At 35.0% G+C, this 25,274-nt stretch overlaps 1 protein-coding gene across 8 annotated transcripts in view; it reads right to left on the bottom strand.

Moving 5' to 3' along the window:
- DGKB (diacylglycerol kinase beta) overlaps window positions 1–25,274 on the bottom strand; it is a 349,951-nt gene that overhangs the window by 115,030 nt on the left and 209,647 nt on the right. For all 8 annotated transcript variants that reach the window (XM_071805088.1, XM_071805087.1, XM_071805090.1 and 5 more), the window contains one exon: window positions 23,641–23,705. In XM_071805088.1, the coding sequence (XP_071661189.1) occupies window positions 23,641–23,705 (65 nt within the window). The remainder of the gene's footprint in view (window positions 1–23,640; window positions 23,706–25,274) is intronic.

Genomic DNA, 25,274 nt, shown 5'->3' with positions numbered 1-25,274 from the left:
TACAAATTAAATTATATCAAATACAACTGAAACAAAACTTTTTGATGATCGCTACCATTCTCTACCAGAATTTCCATGGCTGCAGTCTATATTTGAATTCTCAAAGTATGGAATAGAATTTTAAGTTTTCCCATTGTACTAGTGCATGTAGTCATACTCTTACATACATCTGTAATGCATATGCATGTCTATATATTTCTATAGATTACAGAAACAGCATTAAATAATACCACTGAAATGGAAATTTTTCAGGGCAGCTACACAATTTATTCAGTTACGTTTTACTGAACTAGTTGATGATGGGGTCGTAACTCCACAATAACAGGTCCAACCAAAGAGAAATGATGATACAGTTTACTCAGATAGCTGCCCACAGAACACCAAGTGTTCAATCACTTCTTGTCTGGAAAGAGTGAATTTACAGGTGCTCCTTCACAGGAACATACTAAAAAAAATGTTGAATCTGAACAAATAGTACAGGGTTCATATTAAATTTAACTTATTAAGTCATTCTATTTTACTGAGTTTTAATTCCTGAATAATGTTTTTCCATAGTAGAATATAAAAAGATCAAAGAACGAGGAAGGCTGTTTCAGTCATAATGAAGGTTCAGTAAAGCTGATTTATGACTGCTCACTTCATATGATCTCTGATACTTGTCCTCACCTTAGTATCTAATACTTCTCAAACAAAACAAATGGAAAATATGGATCTATAAGATATACAGTAGCATCAGAGCCAGAAAAACTGTCACAGAATATTTTTGTAGACAGTTATAGAGAGAAGAGCTGCAATAGTGGCATTAAAAGGACTTAGCAATTAAAACCAGAGTGATGTGAACTGGAGTTCATAACCTAAGTAAACATAAGGCAGTTTATAGTGCCCTAGAGTCATAGACAGATTACAAATTACCTTGGCTGCTTTTGTTTTTTACCTTACTTCGGCCAACTAAAGCTGGGGCACCCTCTTTCGATCGCAGGATAAAAGGGTCCAAATTATTTATCATGACAGATGTCAAAGGAAACAAGAAATAACTTAGCAAATCAGGGAAATCTTTCAGTTAGGACATTAAATATACTTAGGAGGAAAAGAGGCATGTCATAAGACAGTGTCTTATAAAATGGTTAGTAAATGAAATTAGGATTAAAAACAATTAAATTGCAGAAATCCTACTTTATATCATAGGATGTTAAGATTACTTCTTCCTTCTTTTCCAGACAATGTTATTTCCTATTTAATGTAGCCATGAATGTACTGATTAAGTTTCATAGAAATTATAAGAGCCCCGATGTTCAGGAAAGTACGAAAAGTTAAATGCACACTATAGAGATGTCCTAAGATGTGCTCACATGCAAGGTGCAATGGCTATGTTTGGTACAAGGAAGGTACACATTACAAGGAACACCCAGTTCACAAACAGATGTGCATTTATATAGACAGGTAGATCTATAGGTATAGACACAAATCAGGGCTTAACAAGACCATGAACAAAATTTGAAGTAGGAGATGATCTTTGCTCATTTTGTCATCAATCAGTTATGACCCAATTTAGGTGAATAGTTCATTGACGAAGTGTATTCCTTCAAATGATTCATTGAAAAAATGAACAAATTAATACAGATTCATCAAATTGATTTATGTCGTATAACACCAATAATTTCATGTAGGGGCTTGGGAAATAACCTGCATTGTGCCCTCTCCATCCTAAGGTTTTCCTGGGGGCATTTGTAGGCACCAGTTTCCTGGAAGGAACATGAATAGTAAGATATGTCCTGAGTCCTGGGCTGGGCTGAGAGGAAAGGAGAGCAAGCAGAACTTTGGTAGGTGGGATTAGGGGGAGCATGGACAATACAATTAAGACTTATTGAAAATGGCACTCCTGTGTGGGTATGCACATACAACGTAGCTTAGTGAGAGGGATAGTGTCAGGAGTCAGAGATAAGAAAACATTAGTATAGATAGAGATGTCATGCATGTTAAGAGAAAGAGATCTGAAACATTAACATCCTGTTTTTTTTTTTTTTTCTATACAATTATCAGTTGCAATTACACATCAAAAGAAACAAATCTACCCCCAGTTGCGATAGATGAACATCTGCACTTTCCAGACGTTCCTTTCCACAGGATTTCTTTGCAATAGCATAGAACAACCAATCAGTCATTTAATGACAGCATTATAACCCATTATCTTCAAGAGTCAATTACTCTAAGGCCTTACAGTTTTATCACATACAATATGTCTAAATTGGATGCCATACTGTGGATCAATCAAATTCCAAATTTTATCTGAATCTGACTGTATAAGGCTATAAATGATTTATATTGGGGAGTGGGGAGGAGGAAGAACTGTCAAAATTACAAGACACCAAATAGTTGATGAGCCCTTAAAGAATTAACTACTTTTTTCATGGATACATGGCCTGTACACAAACAAGATAATTACAGTTTAAATAAAGTGTCTGGCATTTTTTCCATTTGTAGCAAAGCCCAGAAAGCAGCAAATACAGATTGGTTAATCAGAAACACACAGCACAGATCAGCATGTGGAATTAGACCATATGTGAAAACGGGACTGTCACAGCAAGGACACCAAGGGTCACAGGACATACATCTGTAGGAAATCAGTCTTCATTAGTTCGGCTGCTCATGGAACAGTTTGTAAGTATTATGTTCATCCATGGACATACAAGCTATAAGTTACTTTTCAGAAATGGAACACAATCTATATATAGTTTGCCTAAGGAACTGAGGAATCACTAGGAATGCATATCAGATGTATTATTTACAAATGTTACATTTTGCAGCATCCTGACATTTGCCTGCTTGTAAAGGCTATGGCTGATAAATTTCAGTGGACAATACAGGTATTTATCCCTACACCACTAGAGAAGAAGCTATGTTCCCTCTGATGGTCAAAGTAGTTGTGACTTCATTATTGGAAAATAAGATCTTCACTGGCTTTGCAAGTGAGCTTTACTCCATCAAAATCAATACTGTTGATTGACTGTAACAGCGGAAGTGTCAGAAACATACATCAAAATTTCCATATAACAACTGGAAGGGAAAGTCTTTTTGTTTGTTCTGTTTTGTTGGTGGTAGTGTGTTTTTTTTGTCTATTTGTTTGGGTTTTTTTAACAGCCCACATACTCTTCACTAAGAGCTCTGTATGTCTCCAATGAGTAAATCTGGAATTTAATAACCTCACATACAAGTAAGGGTTCATTCAAATACAGCCAAAAGAGGGGCCAAAATACAAGCATTTAGTTTTTCAGTTGTGGTAGGTACACGGCTGTAAGCAGCACCAGAGGATTGGAAAGGCTACTTGGATATTTAGACAGTATGACAGAACCTGACAATGATGGTCAGCTGAGTTTATGAACATGTGGTCAGATGTAAAAGGACATCTGTTTGAGGGAAGTTAACAATATGACTTCAAATATATGGCAGTGTTAGTTAAAGCTGATTTCTACAAATTCAGAAAGCACAGGCAATACATTCGATCTACCATTAGGCTGGTCTGGATTCTAAAATCCTGAAGCTGACAAAATACTTTAAGAAATTAAACAGAATAGAATTCAGTTACAGTTTTGTTTAATAGGATTTAATAAGAACATGTTACCTTTCTCTTCTCTTATCAAGAAAGGTTGTCCGTTGCCTTCAGTTTTGAGTGTTAAAAGCTATGTCATTCTGCAGATTGCCAATTCTAAGTCAGAATGCTTTGAACTACTCCCTCAGGTGATTCTTTCTGCCTATTTTATTAAAAATATGTTTTCATTATTATAATAGAAAGAAATTGAAAACTAATAGATTTGACTCTTCTATCCATAATAAACCTTTGGACAGCTACTTAATGAGAATGTGTATACCTGGGATAATCAAACAAAGCTGATCCCCTAATCAGTACAGGTTAGTGAGAGACGAAATCCTGCATTTCTTACTCAGACACAGTTTCCATAAAAACAAAAGCTTTTTGTTGCCCTATAATCTAGTCAACTCACGTTCTCTATCAGATATTACGAGATGTGCATTCCTTCTGACTCAATATGATCAACTCTCTCCCCCTCACTTCCAATATCAAAGCTTGCACTGCAGTTCAGCAGCTTCATTAGGATTCCGGTTCTATGTTTACAAGGAATTAGCTTTCTGTAGCCAAACCAGTAATAAACTCTGTTGATAATGCTATTAGGAAAGCAGGGCAACACAGATTACAGATCTGTCTGTGACACCAAAATAGTGCATATTCTAAATTGCCATTTAAAGTAAATGGGATGAGATGGTCAGGAAGAATATTTTTTAAAAAACTCAAGTCGCAAAGTACCATACTTAGAAAAAGCAAAACAAAACACAACAACAACCAAAAAGAAAGAGTAAAATACTATCAAAACAGGTCCTGCAACAGAATATTCACTATAGTCACACAGTTTTTCTGGTACCTCAAATATTTGCTGGGAAATTCACACCAGCGGCATAAAGGGAGAGATTGGCACCCACACAGAAAGCAGAGAGTCAGGGCATCAGTGCTGCACAGTGTGCGAATCTGTAGGAATGCTCCTCTGCCTGTGGCTGCCTGGGAGCCACCGGCAAGACTCTTCGCCTGCTTTACCTTCATCTGAAGATGAACTGCTGTGGGGTTAATCACAATAATTATGTACTTTCTCCCTCTCTAAGAAGCATTATTTGCTCTGCATCTCAGATGAGGGATTGTGAAGAACGAAGTTGAGCCTGTGCATCTGCTGTTTGCTGAGTGCTGACTTAATCCCCCCCATCCTGCTGTCCCACATAATTATTTTGCGGAGTGTGGGTGAAAAGGAAGACCTGGATATTGTGCTTTGCTGTTTTTCTTTTCCAGACATTTTATTTAAGCCATTTCTGGAACTGCTGTCTCTATCCCCTACTTTGTCATGCACAGAAGCACCTACTTTTGCAACAGCATGAAACAACCTGAATTAAAAACTGCACTAAACAAATTGTATCAAGTTTTTCATTAGAAAATATTTTGTATTTACCAAATGTGATTGCACAGTCAAGCTTTATTTAACTAGTTTATTATTTTGATTGCATACCTCCAAAATATGTTTTCAACTAAGGTAATTGTGTTAATTTGCATCTTGAAAGGGCACCTTTGCAAAACTAAGCATTTTATCAAGGTTATTCCTGCTAAATCAAAAGAAATCCACACACAGAGTTGTAATAATTACTTTCAAAATTAACACTGACTGGCAGAAAAAAAATAAAAAAAGCTCAAATCTTCCAACCCTAATACAATTAAAAAATGGAATACAAAATGGATTTTCAGTGGGATAGATTTAAAAATGAATGACTCCTTGTTCAGGGAATTCTTAAAACATGAAAGACCTGAACCAATAGCATGTGGTAGGGGTAGAATCCCTTCCCTCAGTCTAGAGATAAAAACAGATCGACTGTCCTAGTCAACAGCTGATCAAGCGTGGTTGTTCAACAGAATGTTTAACAATAATACACAGATTAAATAATTTGTTATATACAAAACTGGAATTAAAAAAATCAGATTAGGAACATAAAAAAATCCCTTTTGATATATTCACAGACGTCTAGTTTAATTATGTGAAATCTCATAAATTAATTACATTATTCCAAATCTGATGAGTTGTATCACAGTAATGCTCATCTACCCAAGATTAAAAAAAGGGGGATGTAACAGTCTGCCTTGTTACCAGTGTGTATGTTGTCACAGCTTCTCAGTGAACTGTGACTGAGATGTATTAGCAGGTCAAAAGGTCAAAGCTCTTCAATTTTTTACAGTTCTAGAAAATGGATGACATTCGAAGAAAAGCTTAGTCTTAGCAGGGGACCAAACAAAGTGATATTTTTTCTATATATATTCTTAAAGAAGGAGAAAGAAAACAAATATATGCAGGCTCTGTTATTAAAAGGCTCAACTTCATGCTAGGCTTCTTCTGTATGTTTATTGTGTACAATTTACTGCTTAAGCCCCCTATAAAGCCCACACAATGATTTGGATAAAACCAGAAAGAAAAGTGCTATGAATCTTGCTTCCTGGAGTGGCAGAGGTTGGGCCAGAGGTGAGACTTCAACGAATTACACTCATAAGTGCCCATCAATTATAGATAACAGTATAGTTAGATGCATTATTTTATCTCAAATTAGGGCCATGCAATCATGTATTCGTAAGAGCTCTCTCCAGCAGCTTTATGCAAGTGTTGGCAGCTGAATGAGGTTGGACCTGACTGTATCTTCTTTTAAAAACCAGATAATTAAGTATCTCCCAATCATCTAGCCTCTATCTTTATTCCCCTTTTCAAAAGGTTAACACTTGAACGCTTTAAAATCTGAGTAATAAGAAAAAGATGTGGTGACCTGCTAAACTTTCTAACCTTTATTAGTCTCTAAGACATTTTTAACATTTAAAGTCCCACAATAATTTTCCTAATACCTAATATTTTTCCATTTAGGAAAGCACACTCTGCTTGCTCTCTGTGGCAAGATGAAGACTCAGGACAGTAATGAAATCAATAGAAGAAACACCACAATAATTAGTAAGTTTGTTGCAAAAGGGAACAAGGGAGAATGATCACTATATATTTCTATTTCATCAACTCTTTTAATAAATTACATCACATTTTTCACTAGTGCATGTAATTTTAACATATATAAAAAGGATTAAATACCCTTTGATAGCCATGCCTTGGGCTGGATTTCAGAAGATATCATTTCAGTCCTAGACTCTCTGGAAAATCATTTACATCTTTATATATCTGGTTCACTATCTTGTAGACATCATCTTAGGTCTTATATATTCATGGGCTGTAAAAAAATATAAATACACATAGAGCTAATGATGCAAATATAATCAAAATGTAAATTATCTTCCTCAGTATTTTTTTATTTTTTGCATATCTAGGGTATTTACCCACAGATTATTATCTGAAAGACAAAGCCTGGTCTCTAAAGGCAACATGAAAACTAGAGACAGGGCAGGACACCATGGATCCATAAGCATTTTCTCTTTCAATTTCCTACTGCCAAGAAATGCTTTGGAATTGAAGTTGGGTCCCTATAAAGCATCTACTTGCACCATAACAATGTTTCTAAGCAATAAAGAGCTAGTACAGGCAGTCCTACTCAGAGTTGTGACAGGATTTCTTTACTTACTTGCACCTACAGGTCCTTTTAAACTGAGGAGAGCTTACTATAAATAGAAAGGCTTGTAGCCCACAAGTCGATGGGTGACCATCATGCTTCTCCAGTAATGTTTCAGTTACGGCATTTTGCAGGTGTCTTGTGTTCAGAATCCATTAGACAGGATTTGATGGGATACTCCTGCTGTCTCTGTGCTGTCTGCATACTTATAAAAGTCAAAAGCTCTAAAAGGAAGGCTTGACATGCACCCTTATCAGGATTTGGATTCCAGACACCAAGGATGAATACTTGCCCCTAGAACACCCTGCTTGTTATCAACTTTTCCCTCAACATGAACAAAGAAGGTATGCTGCTTCTGCTGGGATTGAGCTAATTGTCTTCATAGTAATTACAATCTTTTCTTTTTAGTATTTATCCAGGTCATTTGTTTTGGATTTAGTATGAGAATAATGTGATAACATACTGAATTTCCCATGCTTTGCCTGGACAGAGTTAATGTTTCCTTTCCAGAAGCTAAACTATGTTTTGGTGTTGGTATGAAAAGAATGTGAGAACTCACTGTTTTGCCTGCTGCCATGGAGACCAAGGACTTTTTCAGCTTTCCAGCTGCAGGTGCACATAGCAGCTGGGAGGGAACACAGAGTGACAGCACCCAGATTGACATCCAGGGTGTTCAATGAGGTATTCCCTAAAACTAGCATCATGCTCCATATATAGCTGGAGTTGGCTTTTCTGGCTCACTAGTTCTAGTTTTGTTTTTGGCCTTTTTCCTTTTTTCTCTCTTTTCAGCATCAGCTGTTCAGGACTGGGGTGCTCTGCTTTCCAGGACTGGCTGTTCAGTGCAGTTGTGTTTGAGTGCCATCCGGATTCCCACTCTTCTGGAATTGGCTGCACAGGGCTGGTGTTTGTGAGCTATTGCCTTGTGTATCACTTGATATATATATATATATATATATATACAGTTGTTATTATTATTATTATTATTATTATTATTATTATTATATTGTTTCCTCATCTTATTAATCTGTTCTTACTTTAATCCACTAATTTCTCCCTTGCCTTTCAATCCTCTTCCCTACCCCTTTTGGATGGGGGAAAGGTAAGGGAGGGGTTGCATGGTCCTAGTTGCTGGCTGGGGTTAAACCACAGGAGAAGGACTTTCAGTTAATGACTGCTACCTTGAGGACTTATGTAGTTCAGATATATCTTTAAAATGCAATTTTTTGGATGCCTTGTAAACACTTCTTCTCCAACTAAAAATATCTAGAACTAAATGTTACACAAAATGCCATTCAAAGTAGTTATTTACCATGATTGTTGTGAATGGTCTATTTAGAAAGGGAAAACTGTGGTCAATTGTTTCTAAATTGCTGACCTATAGGCTTATAGAGCCATTATTGATCAATTTCTGGGCAAGAACACAACGTAATCTTTGTCATATGATTTACTTCAAATGATAAGAAGATCTGGTTAATATCCAAGGATGATTAAAAAAAAAAGACTTACCAATATTAAAAATATATTTTATAAATCCCTTCATGACTGAGTATATAATATTAATCTAGTGCTGTTAAATCAGTCAGTATTGCATTCCCTTCTGTAAATGACTGAATAATTGTCCTTTTCAGTATGTATATTTAGCACGGTAGAAAAAATATTCCTCCATTTTTTCCATAATGGTAATAAAAATAAACTGATTATTTTTCACTTGTTCATAAAAAATGTCCCCGCAGCAACCTGAATTTGATTAAGCTGGTATATCAAAAATATATATGGAACCGTGCACCCAAAGTAGGGCTTACAAGAACGTATGTACAAATTAGATGATTGCAATATTTAATAACTTTGTGAACCCTTGCTAATGTAACACACTTTTTTTCTGCATTCAGCTATTTGAAATTGAAATCATTTCTAGCCAGAACATGCCGTTCTTTCAGTGTTTAAATCAGGCCTCCTCTATCAACACACTGATCATAACTGCTGTAATAAAACATCTCAGACCTTGAAAGTTTGCAACACACTGATGAAATATCAAGATATATTTGAGTTTTTCTTCTTTAGTACAAGACTAATTTCACGTCTGTTGTAAAAAAAGACAAACACCACCCACAACAAAATAACAATCACCTTCCACTCTTCCCTAGAATAAGACTTCATTCAACTATACAAAAAAAAAAAAAATTCTCAATCTTACTAAAAGTGATGGAATTGGAACACTTAAAGGCACTTGAAATGATCTTAGCCTACACACTTCCCACCTTGGGCTTAGGCCAGGAAGTTAGTATTAAGAAACATTTAATACTGCACGAATCCCAAGCAAAGGAAATTGGCTTCAGTGTTTTAAAACCTAAGGTCAGTGGATATTGCACTGATCCAATGTGACAGACACAAGACCTGATTGTTTAGAAGTGAACCACTCATTTCACATTCATTGTTATTTTTCTATTGCCTTTATTTGAGTCCAGAATCACCAAAATCCCCAGTCTATGTGTGCTCTACCTCAATAGTAACTGCATTTAGTTTTGTTTAAAATAGAGAATTAATCACTGTCAATATATTTTTTTTCTCTGACAGTGCTTCAAGTTTGCAGTGGAATTAGAAAATGATTGTTAATTCACACATACAAGATAATTTTATGTGACTTAAGAAAGATTAAATGAAACAATCAGGAGCGACAGTGGAAGAAATTAAATCAGGATATGAATGAGCGCTGTTTTATACTGTAGGTGTTCCTGCAAAACCTAATGCTAATACTTAAACTCATCAGTTAATCACTTCCCATATTCTTTTTCAAATATTAACCTTTTAAAAAGTTGAATTAGCTTAAGAATAACTTGATATATTATTAGGATTCATTTAAAAAGTCCATGCCGAAAAGAATGGTTCTCTTTTGAACAGTTTTTAATTATTATGAGGCTTATATGAAGAGGAAAATATATTTTAACAAGCATCCACACAAGTGGTCTGATTATGTTATTCTAATCTGCAAACCTAATTATCACCTTCTTATGGAGTACAAGGAACAGCTTTAGAAGAAAATTAATGTATCCTATCAGTGGGACAGTTTGTCACTTTATTAAATAATCATCTTCTTTGCAAATAAAATTGTTAGAAGCTTCATTGTATTAAGGAAAAAATAAAACCCCTCACACCATTACATATTAAAATTAACTTCCCACCGTTTCTTTAATGGTCTATTAAGCCTTCACTGTGGTGGATTATGAAGTATAAATGAGGATATCAACTGTTTCTAAAACTGTAAGAAACAAATATGTTCTATGTGCATTTTTTATTACTGAGTTATAATTTAGCAAACATTTAAACTATTTTCGCTAGTTTCCAATGTTTGTCCTAAAAACAAAGTATTGGTTTTTTTTCTTTTTGATCTAAATTACAAACTGTGGGAACAATACTGACGTCTCTCGTCTATCTCTTTTTCTGCAAAATAAAAAATTCACATTCTGTATTTCAACCTAGAAGACAAAAAAATCCCAAATAATCTGAAGGGCTGCAAAGGATGCCCTGTTGTTGCCTTTCTTCCCCTCTCAGGATATATATTATGACTTCCATTTAGAGCTAACCAGGATTATTTTTAGCTATCTTTGATCAGGCTATATTATTCAGTGAAATCAAAAACTACATAAAATGAAGCCAATTTTAATGGAATTTTCATATAGAAAGTGTTAGCTAACAGACGGGATATCAGCTTAAAGCTACATGTAAAAACATACTTAGCTACCTCTTATTGACTGTCTCTGGTGAGTCAACATACATCACCTGGGATTTAGGCAACACAGTTGTGTGTATATTTGCACGAAAGGCTTGAACTTAATCTCCAACATCTCAGGCAAGTGCTTTTATTTTTGCAGTTCTAGCCATGATTTTCAATGTTACCTGCTGGAATTTTCGCCCTGCCAGCAGGACAGCAGAACAAATACGCCCTTGGATGGACCTATACTATATGCACCAGTTCCAAGCTGTCCAGGTGCTCTGCTTTGTACAAATAAATAAATGTTCACCACTGCAGATGTAAAATAAACAAACAATCAAACCAAACCCCAAGCCTTCTCTCATTGGCTAACTTCATATCAAGGCAACTTGTATTTAAGCAGCACAGAGGGAGAAGGTGGGTCTCTGTATGGATGTGGAAGCTGGGACTCTCTTGTTTCCAACAAACACCACAGCTCTGAGGATAACAGTAACCATGGGAGAAGCAAAGCTCCCTTTCTGTCCTTGAGGCTTCAGCAAGTTCTGATTTTTTAAATCTAAATTAGCTTTCTTTTAAATAGGAAAAATATTTTCACATCAGGGAAACTATTTCCTGCCCAGCACTATCTTCTGAAGGAGGCTTACCAGCTACGTATTTTTTCCTCCTTCCACAATACTTTGCCCTCATAGATAATCCAGAATTTCACAAGGTAAAGAACTCAGGTTTTTGTTCTTTCCAAGTGTTACATAATTCTTTTCTTTTATCCTATCAGACAGTATAAAAGTCATAAAAATATAAAGCTTTGAGTTGTCATAAAAGTTTGGACAATCTATTCACAGAGAAAATTTAAAAAATCCTACATGTCTATTTGTCTTGTCATCAGAAAGATGGATCAAACTGGTCATGAGAGTCAATAATTATTTCATTCATAAAACTGTCATTCTGGTTATCAGTAACATTTATATTCTTTGTGAAGAAAAGCCTCAGCTATAAAGATACTGATTCCCTTAAGTATTATCTGATAGAGTTAAATGTTCACCTCCTGTGACTTATGGGTAAGGTAAGGCCATCAAAAATACCCAATATGCTGTGATATTATACATGGGATATTACCAGTAGTCTGTAAAATAAGATAATCAGTCTGAAATATTGGAAGGTTACTTAATTTTAATATACAAGACTTGACTTACTGTAACAAACCATAAACTCTACCTCTGCATTTTTTAACTTACAAATGTGAATATCAAAAGCATGTTTTGTAATAAAAAGTGAAAAATATAAAAGCTCAGATAGATGAGTATTGCAGTGAAACACTGACTGACCTATTAAAACTATTTTTTTTTTTTCCAACAGGTTTAGGTTTATTCCCAAATCGAAATTCTTGGAGAATAGAACAAGATAATATTCACAGTTAGGTATTTCAAAGTGTTCTCAAAAAAGCATAGAAGTGATTAATTCTAGAAAAACAGGATCACGGTTATTTAGCCTGCAGTGGCACTGATGCTTTGCCTCATACTTCTGAACAGACTTTAGTGAGGAAGGAACACTCCACTAAACCTTATTGTCACTTTCTCATTCTTTACAGCATGCATTGGGTTTTCATTACTATGTGCTTTAAAAGAGATTGCATCTCTAGAAGGGCACAGCAACTGATTGGGTCCTCTTCCAGGCAACAGGTTTTAGAGTGCTACCAGTGCAGGGCACTGAATCGGCACACTTAATGGTATGATTACTTAACTTTATATTGTCAAACAAAGAGTATTCTAGTAGAAGTGTATCCCACATGCAGCTGTACACCATCTTATAAGTTCATAGAGAAGAAAAGCGTTAAGAAAAAGACAGAGATTATATACTAAAGACTTCAGGGGAAAAAAAAAAAAAATCAAAACAGACCAAACAAAGCACCACTTCAGACTTGAAGTAAGAGACATGGCTGAAAAGCACATCCCTCTTGCTCTGTCAGCTTCTACGTTTCCTTTTTTATTAAAACACTAAACCACGAGCATTAAGCAGCTCTTAATTTAGCTTTATAATAAAAATTGAAATCCTTCTTAACCAGGAGTATAGTTTTGTTGAAATCTATATCCTTGATTATTTTATAAGGTGAAGGAACAAAGTAAAGTCAAGAAAGACACGGGAAAAATGACTCAAAAGCAGAAAGAGAAACAACAGAAGTTGTAAGAGGAAGGGAAAGCAGGCAAAAGTTTAATGTGTCTTTTAGCAAGAACAGACTTATCCCTTAAAATTTCATCTCCAAGACTTCCTTCACTTGAGACAGTTCAACATATATGATAAGGTACAGAAGCTAGTACAACATGGGAGACTAGTGGCTACCAGCTTGTGCTCCAGTGTCCTCAACCACTGCACATTTCATCCCACACTTCAGCGGTGTCGCCAGTGTGAGGCAGCACGTTGCCAGGACTGGAGAGCTAGTGCTGAGGTGGCTCTGGAAACACAAACAAGATAGCCACAGGGTACTGCTTTGTGCTTGAGGTAGTCTAAACTTACTCTAAATCGCAGAAGAATGCGTGGTGTGCTCCATGCAGGCCCTGGGGTATCATCCACCTTAGAAGCAGACCTGCAGCTTGTTATGCAGGAGGTCAGCTGTGACTGTCCATGCATCACTTTGAGAGACTGGCAGAGACAGAAAGTTCAGAGTAGCCCTGACAGGCATCTTCTTTCTGTAACTCTAGGCAATTCTCTCTTTGGCAGTGTTTGCTGTGTCTGACTAACGTCTCTCCAACAGGGACTGCTCTCCATCATGCCCATATACCCTTATACCACAATTTTAGTGTCTTCAGGCATTGTAGGTGATGTCAAATGAGCTTTAGCAGACAGAAGGAAGACTACTGTGTGCACTTAAAGCAAATACTTTAGGTTAATTAGCTTTTTTTATCCTCTCTTTAACAAAAACAGTTGAGAGTCTCTCATTCTGGCATGTAGCTACTAGTATGCTACACACAAACCATCAACTTTATAGAAAGTGTGTCTAGTTTCCATGCTATTTGTTTATGTGAATAAAGCAGTGGGTAAGTATTGTCAGTAACTTAGTCTTTTACCAGACCTTAAACAGTACAAAAATGCCTTTTCACATGGTTAGTGCCCTGGCAACCTGGTGACAGAGTCAAATTCACACCTGCTAACTTGTTTGCTGTGTTCCTGCCAGAGTTGCGAACTATGGCATTTGTAGCTGCATTGTAGTCCAGCTGCTATTTTGTTGTTTAGTGATTAAAACACTTCCCAAGCAAGTAAGTAAGCAAGTGCATCCGACTGTTCCTTGTCAGAAGGGGGGAACTGAATCCCAGTCTCCCTCTTCCTGGGTGAGCACCCTCACTATGAAGCCCCTATAAAAACAGTCCCCTGGCTGCAGTACCATGGCTGCTGTGCAGCTTTGCTACTGCAACGTTTTTTAAGCACAAGCCTTACTAAGTTAAGTCAATCCACTCAGGTTTAACTTTTAAAAGTCTACAAAAGTTTCACAATTAAATTTATTTTTCCAAATCACTTTCACAGAACATCTACTCTGCAATTCTCTAGGAGATCCAAGTAGCTAAACATACTGAAATTTCATTCAGACTGAGCTGTCAGCTGCCTCATACCAGCAAGAACATATTTCTTTAACACACTTTTTTCATCCTTTGAACATCAACAAAATCTTGATAAAGAACTAGATTAATAGCTTAAAACAGCCTTCAAGGTTTTACTATCAAAATACAAATGACTGAAGAATCTTCTGCTGCTATTGTAGTTATTAATATATCACACAAGAAAAAGAAAAAATCCAAGAAGTATTTTAGCTCATAAAAAAATCAATGCTGGCCTTGTTTTTACTATATTGTCAGCACAAATATTCTAACCACAGAGAAAGTTCTTCAGTTAGCCATTATACTCCCAAATCACAAGTTACTGTTCCAAAGAGCATTCGATGCCTTTAGACATCTTCATAATTGACTCAGAAATAGCACGCTGCAAGAAAGGTTAACAGACCTTGCTGTTCCTCATATGGACAAATCTTTATTAAAAAAGCATAACTGAAAGGTTCTTGAGAACCAGGAAACCATATTACTTGTAGCTGTTCCCTAAGTTTAAATTGAACAAAAAAAAAAACCAAAAAAACGGCAAATCTAACAGACGGCCTCTTCCTCTGACTATTAAATCAAAATCCTAGGCAGCTTTTACCATATCCACCTACATCATGTGGATTCAAATGATACCCTTGTCCTGAATTTTAGGTACATCAGGAAAACAATTTAATGTAAATTCAATATGATGTTGAAATTCTGTATTAATTTCTTAACCGAAGGAACAATATTAATTGTTGGCATATCTAAGCACACTTTCAGGGATTGAAACTGGATATAATTTGAAAACTTTCCAAGCCTAATAAATTCCAAGTAATTACTTGATAACAGTTGTTATGTCCAATGATTTTCTGCTTTTATATTGTGAACTATTTTATGCTATGACATATCAACATACCACAAGCATACGACTCATCCTCGCAACCACTAATCGGTAAATGAATTCAGAATTCTGTAATTACTGTTCATTAAAACTCTGCGAAACAATACCAAATTTATATTGTTCTCCATGTTTCTTTGCCTTGTATCCTGTCTTTACAGTTTATGCAGAGAGCCTTCCTGAGCCTTTTGAGCTGGAAGAGGGGGTTTTCTGATTCTTCAGCCAACAATCTGTCACATTCCTTGTTGATCTGAACCCTTTTATCCAAACCAGAGCTGAAAATTACAGATTACTCAACAGAGACAGGTAACATACGTACAATGTGTATTTCCTGAAGTGCAGAGTCAGTCGAGTCCTAAATAAGCATGAACAATTTTGTTGAACCAGGTTAGCAACGTTTTTTAAATTTCCACAATTTCTCTGTCTGACAAAGGAAAAAGTTGAAAGGGGGATACAAGTGCCCTGAGCACTGGTGAGACAGCAAATGAATGTCCATTAATCTCCTGCTTCAGAAATGGATGCAGATCAATAGTGACCAATCACTCAGCAGTACAGTTACAAGAGAATCCAGAGATGTACACTTGTAGTGCTAGGGTAGTACATGCAAATAACCAAATATGAGTAAGCCTGTCTTAGGCAAGAACATAAGAATTCTATGATTTAGTCCCAAAGATGTAAATTACTGAAGTAGTATTCCCAAAACACATCAGATCTCCAGTTAGGCAAAGTATGAAGTGCAATGACGGAAAGACAGGCAATATAATTTTAAACTACTGTTATCTTTTAGCTAAACTTGGTTTCAATAGTAGTAGTAGTGTCACATATCAGAGTAAGGAACAGCCATTCCATTTAAATCACCAAGTCAGCCAATATAATTCCCTGGTGGTGTTTTCTGTTTTGTACTTTTTTGGCAATAATCTATTTAAAAACGTGTAGCCATTTCACAAACACACAAGATATTGAAAAAAAATCCATATTTTAAGATAAGGTATATAATATAAAAATATAAAGAAAATATAATTAAAAATAAAAATATAATATTTTGTATATCAATACTAAAGAGATTTAACCCTAAAGAGATTCAACATTTTACTGGAGGAATATCCACAAGCTTGAACTTATTTTCTAAGATACACAGATTTACCGTACACTATTAGCTTGGAAATGCTTCTAGCTTTGCACATTTCTTAGAAAGGGCTATGTAACATGTTGCAATCAAAATAAGAGACTTGAAATCAGGTAAGAAAGCAGTATGATTATTTACATGAAAATACATAAACATAAGCCAGGCAAACACCATTCAAAAAATAATAAAGAGAAAAATGGAAAATGTTTTCTGAAGTGATGGAGATGGTGACACAGGTTCTTTATTAGATATTTTGAGTACTTAAAATCACTTCAGTTATATAATTAGCAAAGGTAAGAACTACAGGTTATTTAATCAGGGGCTGGCATATTGGTTGAAAGGATTACTTTTCAGGTAATCTATTAAAAATTGAATTTTTAACAGTGGTATTAAAATAGGGTTAGGAGGATTGGCTGTTTTTTTTTTTTTTTTCTCCAATTACCTAAGTCTCTGTAATATGACACAAACTAATTTGCAATTTCAGAGTGTAGAGTTGGAAGCCTGGGGTATATTAGTTGTAAGACTCTTGATCTGAAGCAAATCCAGGACCCAATTTCTCATGACTTAAGGTCCAAGACAAGTAAAAGCAGATGTTGTATATCATGTAATTCTGTGCTATACTAAAGGAGTATCTGGGCTCTGCTCATTATCTATGGGTACTGTAGTACACATCTGGATAACAACATCCTCTAAAAATAGGGGTTTAATTACAGGAATTAAAGGATTAAAAAAAGTCCCATAAAGCACCCACAGTTCAGAGTAAAGGTTCTCATGTTGTGATTAAATTTTAATTTCTTTGTATTAAAGAATAATGTGTTTATGTTTATTAAATAGGAAATGTAAAATTTATTCCTTAACAATTAATTTCATTGCTTTTAATGGCTTGGATATTGTCAATAATATTATACACAAGTGCGCTGTGGCCACTTAGCAACCTTGACTGGATTTTGAAAGAAGGTTTTGTTGGTTTTGCGATATATATTAGAAATGGCTGCTGTTTAACTGTTTATTAAGCCAAGCATCTGTTGTAAACATGAAGTATATCCACATCAAACTTATGTAAAGACTTGCCCTTTACTTCAGAGATTTAAATTTAATTAATCCAAAATGAAGTTTCAAAATCAGTTGCAAATTTACATTGTTAGTGTTCACTAATTCTAACTACAAAAAAAAAAGCTGTCGTACCTTGCAAAAGCAAGCAATACTTCATGCATTCTATTTAATGTGCATGCATGAAAATCAGAGATAATAATCTTATTCATTTGTATATAAATACCTGCCCATACTTCATCAACAAGCAATAAACAGCAAGCTGCAGTTTACTAGTTTTGTTACAGTGTTTCTCATATGTATTATACACTCTCTTCACACGTGAATTTATTACAAATGAAAGTAGTCAGAAACCCTTTTCTATCATTGTGTTACTAATTGTTTTTTCAAATGGTGTGACTAAACAGTGGAAGACACCAAGATTTAACTCGTACATAGCTAAGTTTGCCTCAAAGTATTGCAAAAAAAAAGGCAGTAGTTTTAATTAATTAAAGAATGTGTAGAACATCCAGTAAGCACTTAAAACCGTACAAAAGGTCTAATGACCTACTCTGAGTAACAAAACTTCACCGTCTATAATTTCCTTTACCAACCTGTCATCAGTTGAACAAAATTTTTATTGACTTTGGCCTATAGTATATGGATAGACCTGCTGTGAATCAACAGTTTGTTACTTGTAGAAAGCACACTAGACCAATCGTCTATATGATTGTGCACCGTGTTAAACAATCCTTTCTCCTAGACAATACAATGATTTTCACCCTTTAATACGGCTATATATTTTACTTGACAATTTCTTAAGCAACTCTTTCTTTAACAACTGGCTATAATTACATTTCTTTAAAACACTTAACTTTCCTTAAAGAAAATAATATTCACATATCTTGTCAATATTAATAGTACATATTTCAGTTGTTTGTTTTCAAAAGTGCAGAAGGGCAGGTGTTTCACAAAACCCTCTTCCAATGGAAGTGTCCAATAAACAGACAGCCCTTACCATTACAACACTACAAAAAATGACCCCATTTTAGCTCTATGGTAGTGAATTTGATAGCTGAGGATCCTGAAAATATAAACATATATTCAGTGCTCTGCTGAGAGTTTGATACAGCGCAAAGCTTTCAGAGATATATTTTGAAATCACAGGGGATGCTCAGGCCTTAGGGACATCTACTTAAAATGTAATTTATACAGCACACTGCCTCTGATACTCGTGAATCTGAACATAAGGTTCCCCAAGCACCGCAGCCTCCCATATTGCCATTGCAGAGTAACGTTTAAGAGAGTAAGAAGTCTCTCAAACAGAGAGCCTTAGCCCATTAACACTTTCTAGAGAAATGATAAAAATATAAAATCTCGTATCAGAGAGAGATGCAGATACTGCAGACAGAGACTGCTGTCATTTTGCTCTGCAACAGACATAGGCTGATTCAGCATTATGTACTCCAACTATCTTATTTTGTCCTGGCTCAGTAAACTCTCATATACATTATACACTTCAAGCATTTTTTCTAAAGATGAGATATTATATGTTTCAAGTGTGACAAAAGCACATGCTGATTTTTTTTTTTTTTCCTTTCTGTCTATACCCATTATAATCAAGAGTTGGGCAGAGTAGGTTGTGTAACTACAAGCCATTTCCTGCTCGTGTGGAAATACTGCACGCTCTATCACAAAAATTTTCACCTTGCATTAATTCTTCCGTTGACTACAGTTGCAGGAATACTACCTGAGTTCTGAGGTATCGTGCCCTGGAGTCTTATCCTTTCATGAAAAGAAACCTGTGGGTTCAATGGGACAGGTAACAGATCTCTGCAATCTGGTCTCTCTGTGGGGGCAGTCTCTTTTTTTTTTTTTAATTCTTTTCAGCTCAGTCACAACCAGGAAGAAAGAAGAGGTTGAAGGAAAGAGACTGAAAATTCTGCAATTCAAGTTTGGAATTTTGTGCTGATGTTTATTACATTCACTGCAAATATGCTGTTGTGATTCAACCCAAGAGACTCCATCACTTAAACTGAACTTGATAAAGATTCATTAGTCCGTCATTTCTCCCACCTTTTCTTTCTGAGGCCTTTCCAGATTAAAGAAGTGCCACATAGCATGGAGATCAAAATGAAGGCGTAACCTCCTTCCCTCATATTCATTAAAAGAATACTTATTCTCCTGGAGACTACTTGCATGAAGTAGATCAGTACTTGCTGTTACTTACATATTTCCTTGGAGATTAAGTGCAAGTTGAGAGGGAATCTCATAAGTACTTGGTCAAGAACATGATACAAATAGAGGTATTATGAATAGGAACTTTTTCTGCTTTAAAATTTCTTCTTCATAAAAGATGAAAATAGATTGATGATTGAAAAACTCAAGGATGATGTACTAAGAGTGTGAATGCAACCCGTAAGTCCTACTTTAGTTTATTCAGACTAAGAAACATATTTTATACTACAGGGTGTCAGAGAGTCAAATTAGCATGCCTAATTTAACTGAATATTATTTTAGAATAGTTAATATCAACTTGAATTATTTTTTTGTTGAATGTATTCTTAATTTCACTGTGTATATTCCAGTCACATAACTCTACATCTGTTATTCCCAGCATCAAGTCTATGATGTTTACACAGATCTCCCTGCAGGCCATTTTGGCTTAACGGAATTGTTATTTCAACAGTATGCCCTAGTTTAACGGTACTGTTACTTGAAATTCTGTCTTTTGCAAGTTTTCTCCCCTCTGGGGTTAACTGAGCCCTTCCACACTGCAATCAGAAAATCTGATCCTACTCTTAAGCTGGAGATGCTAAGAAGTAAACTCTGCATTCTCAACAGAGGGTTCTCAGTATGTCAGATCTGTAGACTGGATAATGTGACAGCTGAAATTCTGGGTTTTATGAACACATTTAGATCTTAATGCAAAGTAAGTAGTGTTTTCTGATAATGTGTGCTAGTGATCATAAGATATGATTACTTAAAATGGTATATTAGGATTCATTCTTTTGACAGAGGTGGGGATGCTACTGTCTTCTCACTTTCATTCCTTTCTATTTGACCATCATCATCAGAAAAATTCTTCTCCTGCAGATCCATTTTTAGGAACAAGTAATGAATATTTTTTCAAACACTGTTAGACATTTATGCTGAGTCTTATTTGGAAAACAATATGGAGCCATTTCATATGGCAGCTTACAAGTATAGCATTTTCAAGTGATTAAGGCAAGTACTAAGCATTTTTCAGTGAAGTTTAAGCTTCTGTCCATAGAAGACCCTTTTAACAAAGGGACTTGATTTCAGTTTCACGAGAAATTAAAACAGGTGCTTCGCTGAAAAGAAATGTCACAAGGTAGCTCCTAAGTCATGTGGTGATTTAAGAAAGAACAGATAATGTGGATTTTAATTCACGAGTATTTACACATACTTAATCTTATATTTTCCAAAGACCTAAATGTCGAAGTATCTCTAGGCAGTTTAGATATGCACACCTTAATGTATTCCCTTCTATTTGTAATAAGTCAGTAAGACTAAGTCTTTGTGTCCAAAGTGTATGAAGACTGCACAGCTTCAAAATGTGCCAGAGCTCCTAAAAATCAAGTCACCAGCTTCCAGAGGATTCTACAATATTGGGTAGTAGTCATTAAGAAGTCCTTCTAAGCCTTGTAGTACGTTCTCATCTTCGTTTTGAGAAGGTGACCAAGTACAGCAAGATACTGCTTCCACAGAAAAGTATGTGTCAGGAATTCCCCTGTTGGTATGCTCTATTTACAAAAAAAACCTGGGATCAGCACGTCAAGGAATGACCTTAGGAACTGGAGGATCATTACCGGGATTTAAAGCAAAAGATTCTCCAGCCCCAAACTTAACCTAACTTACTTCACTGAAGCAAATACAACACCCTTGGGTTTCAGAACATCTCTGCATACAGTATAAACTCAAGAGTTTCCTTGCTGAAGAGAAACTTTTACATGTTTGTTTTCAGGGTAGAGCCTCAGTGCAAGGATCTGCTTTACAAAACTGAATGATAGCTGTGGGAGCTCAAAACCTTGGAAAATCAGGTAAGAGAAAACTAACATAAACTCACAAAATAATAATTTTTTTTTTAAATCACTAGAGATATTCACGTGACAATTCAGGATTTTCAAACGAGTAATGTCAGGTTTTCAAATGTGTAAGTACTACTAACTATGGAGCCCACTATGCACCTGACTTAAGTTGGACTTGCTGATCCTAAATCATTTAGATATTGCACAGAAAATTCCCATTGTGGTGAATTAAGTCTTGTGGTTTAGCAGACATCTAAAAAAGGGTTTTATTTTCAGACACTGCAGGAAAATGCTGCTGAAACATATTATGGAGTGTTGCCACATGCAAATAACTGTTAATGGAACAAACTATTTGTGAACTAACATTATTTGGAAAATTCTATTCAACAGCAATAGAAATCCACATTTTTTTTCTCACTACACCTGAAGAAACATTTTAAAACATCAGTTTCTATTGTAATGCTCTGCTTAAGATTTTACATTCTTTTTTACAAATGCATACTCTTTCTGAATAGTCTTTCAATACGCAGAGACTCAAGTTCTTTCAATATCAGAGCACCAAAGCACGTAGGGACTGGAACTATATATTTTTGTAATTAATTTCCTTAAGATAATGTTAGAAACATCAGGTTCCTTAAAATATAGATGACTTTCAAGGTGAGTCTGCTATCAGATGTTATTAATGGCATATGATTTATTGTGACATGAAATCTGATCTGAAACTCAAGTTATTAGCTGAGCTTTTTATAAATTATAATTGCCAACTGCTGAAAATATGCAGAAAGACCACTGATAAACTAGTTTCATCTTCAGGGCCTAGAATATCTGCATTTGCTAAATGTCCAATATCTCTAGTCCTGCTGAATGAGTATAATACATTAGGATGAGCAGATCAGGCTTTAGTTCAAATCTTTTCACAGTATAATTCTTTCAGGATGAGAAGCACTGGAGGTAGGAACAGGAGGTCAGACAAAATAAATGTTTACTGTGGAACTTCAAAAGAAATACACTTGAGTTCACAATTTGTCATTGCACAGATGTTAAACAGATTGAGTATTGAAGAAAAAAGCACCCATCTCTGACTGTTAAATGTAAAATTTATACTTTCAACATGAAAACAGTAAGAAGTTAGGTAATATTCAAGCATATTCAAACATCAATCTGTACAGCTCTAAGATGACAGCACAAACAGCATATTTTATCATCCTAAGGTGTATGAAGGTTTACATCTGCACAAGACTTTACAGGTCACTCCCATGGAAAACTCAAGAAAGTATATGGATAGGCTCACTATGACAAAACATTTGTGTTAACAATTATTTCTAGATATTCCTTGTTTATTCCCACTAACTTCGTATCTTACTTTCATCTCCCCATATGCCTTTAAATGTTCATTGAAGTTTCTGAAATGTTGCTTTTCCCCATCACAACTTACAATGCTAAATTACCAAAATAAGAAGAGACAAACATAAGCATTGCATTATGAATATTATCTATTCAACAAACCAGATATTGAAAGAAAGTGAATTTACAGTGCATCTTGTAATACATTTTTAATCTCCAGAAAAGCTCCAAGATAACACTGCAAATTCAAAAAGCAACACAAGGAACGGATGCAAAGTCTCATTCCTGAATTTTTTACACATTCAAAGTTGTTTAATGATAAAAGCATTTATATGTAAAATGGCATTCACTTGCCCTTACTAAGAGTATATATGGAAGAGCCCCCTGTCAATGTACCAGTGTGCGTGTGGGAATGAAACATAAGGATCACCATCTGCAGCTGTCTAATAAGTGTTCTTCAGTGCCTAATGGCAAAGTGTCAATTCAGGGATCCTCACATACCACAATGCATCATCTTGTCCATGCTAGTCTTACAAGTCAAACATTTCGCATGTAAGAACAGTTTATTTATAATGTTATTCATTTTAGCTGAAATACCAGATATAAAACAGTTACACTACAAGCAGTCTGGGAGCATATACTTAATATAAAATGCAACAATTTCCTCTCTTTTATAAGAATCAATATTTTAAAGGATATGTAAAATTTAACCCCTCACAGAACATACCTTAATGACATCGAAAGAATCCTTTCATATGAAAATATTTTTAGATTCTTACCTACTGTTGAACTTTTCTGGATGTTTTTCTCTCATGATATGGAATCTGTGGGCAATGGAAGCATCCTAACAGGAAAAAGAAAACCACAAATCTATCATGACAAGAAAATTGCAAAACAGAAGACCAAAATTGTAAACAAGGCGTAACATTTATAAGGTGCTTTGTGAACTGTCATTTTCAACAAGAACAATAGTCATCACTTAGAAAGCTTACAGGTACACTGTTCCAAGTATGGGATATATCTGAACTTAATAATTTATTACACTTGTTACAGTCTCCATTATTCCTTTTTACAAATCAGACATGATAGTTATGTTTACTGAAAGTGTCTTCAATTTCTGTTCAGCAAATATCCAGATCCAGTGCAGGTTTACAATAAGACCATCCATATGGTTCTTTTTTTGTTGGAATATGAAATAAAGCAAAATCTCTTCCTTTAGTAAAGCTGAGTGACAGAGTCAGTTGTGTTATATACCTTAATACCTGCATATGGCTATTCAACAGCTTTCTCTAAAATCTGGTAAAAAATGGAAATCAATGCCAGGAGATGCCTCATTTGCATTTGTCAGGATGTGAAACCGTGTAGAGGAAAAAACGGATTTTTAATACAAAAAAGATATTTATTAATTAAATGAAATATATTTTACCAAAATATTTTACAATGGAGCAAACTATGCTAATAACACATTTAAATAATGTGTATATGAAAGGAAATAGCTGTATGAAACACTTATATGTGTATAACATTTTAAAAATAATTAAACCATTGTGGTGGTGGGAGTTGTTGAAAACAGAATATTTGGAACGGAAATGCTAGAATCAGTTTTTACAGCACTTTTGTATCTCCTTTGCAGGTATGAAAACAATGTTTTCCTCATTCCAAACCATGTAATATTTATTTCACAGACTAATAATGAAAAATTTACAAACTGGGAATTAGGAAAGTAATTTTTTTTAATCTTTTAATGTATGTATTAAATGAGATGTTAAAGTATGAAATCTACCAGCTCTTCATTCTTGCAGAAGATAGTAAAGACAGAGAAATACATTTGCATCATGTTTTATAGTTATGTCTTAAAATGCTACATATATATAAAGATACATATTAATTCAGTTAGCTGGAAATTGAAATGAATTCCAGTTTCCATTTAAATAGAGATTGACAAAACTTAAAAAAACCAAAAAAAACCTATCACTGTGATCAACTATCACGTATAAGAAAAAAAAAACATTATTTACCAACCTAAAAGATGATGGAAATATAAAAAATAAGAATTTTCAGAAGTATCACATTCAGTATAAAATCTGTATCTAGCAACGTTTTAACTGATTTTCAAAAAATGAGATTAGCATTTGGGGAAAAACCTAAGTAAAATACTTAAATTTTACCTTCTTGCTGATTCCAAACATTAAAATACTTTGTTTAAAATAGTTTTTATTTAAAGCAATAAGTGTTAATATAAATCTCAAATAAGCTAGTGAGTATTCACTGCAGATGTATAGGTACCAAATAACATCAAACATGGCTCCAGCTCTTTGTGACTAAAATAGGTTTTTATCTACTAGTTTCTTAAACAGGGCATGCTCTAGAGAACAGGCCGGTCCAGCCTTCAGGTTTGCTTTACAAACTCAAG

Source organism: Patagioenas fasciata, chromosome 2, assembly GCF_037038585.1.
Source record: "Patagioenas fasciata isolate bPatFas1 chromosome 2, bPatFas1.hap1, whole genome shotgun sequence".
Lineage (NCBI taxonomy): Eukaryota > Metazoa > Chordata > Aves > Columbiformes > Columbidae > Patagioenas > Patagioenas fasciata.
The sequence above is the reverse complement of the archived record's forward strand: the minus strand, read 5'-3'. Positions and strand labels throughout refer to the sequence as shown.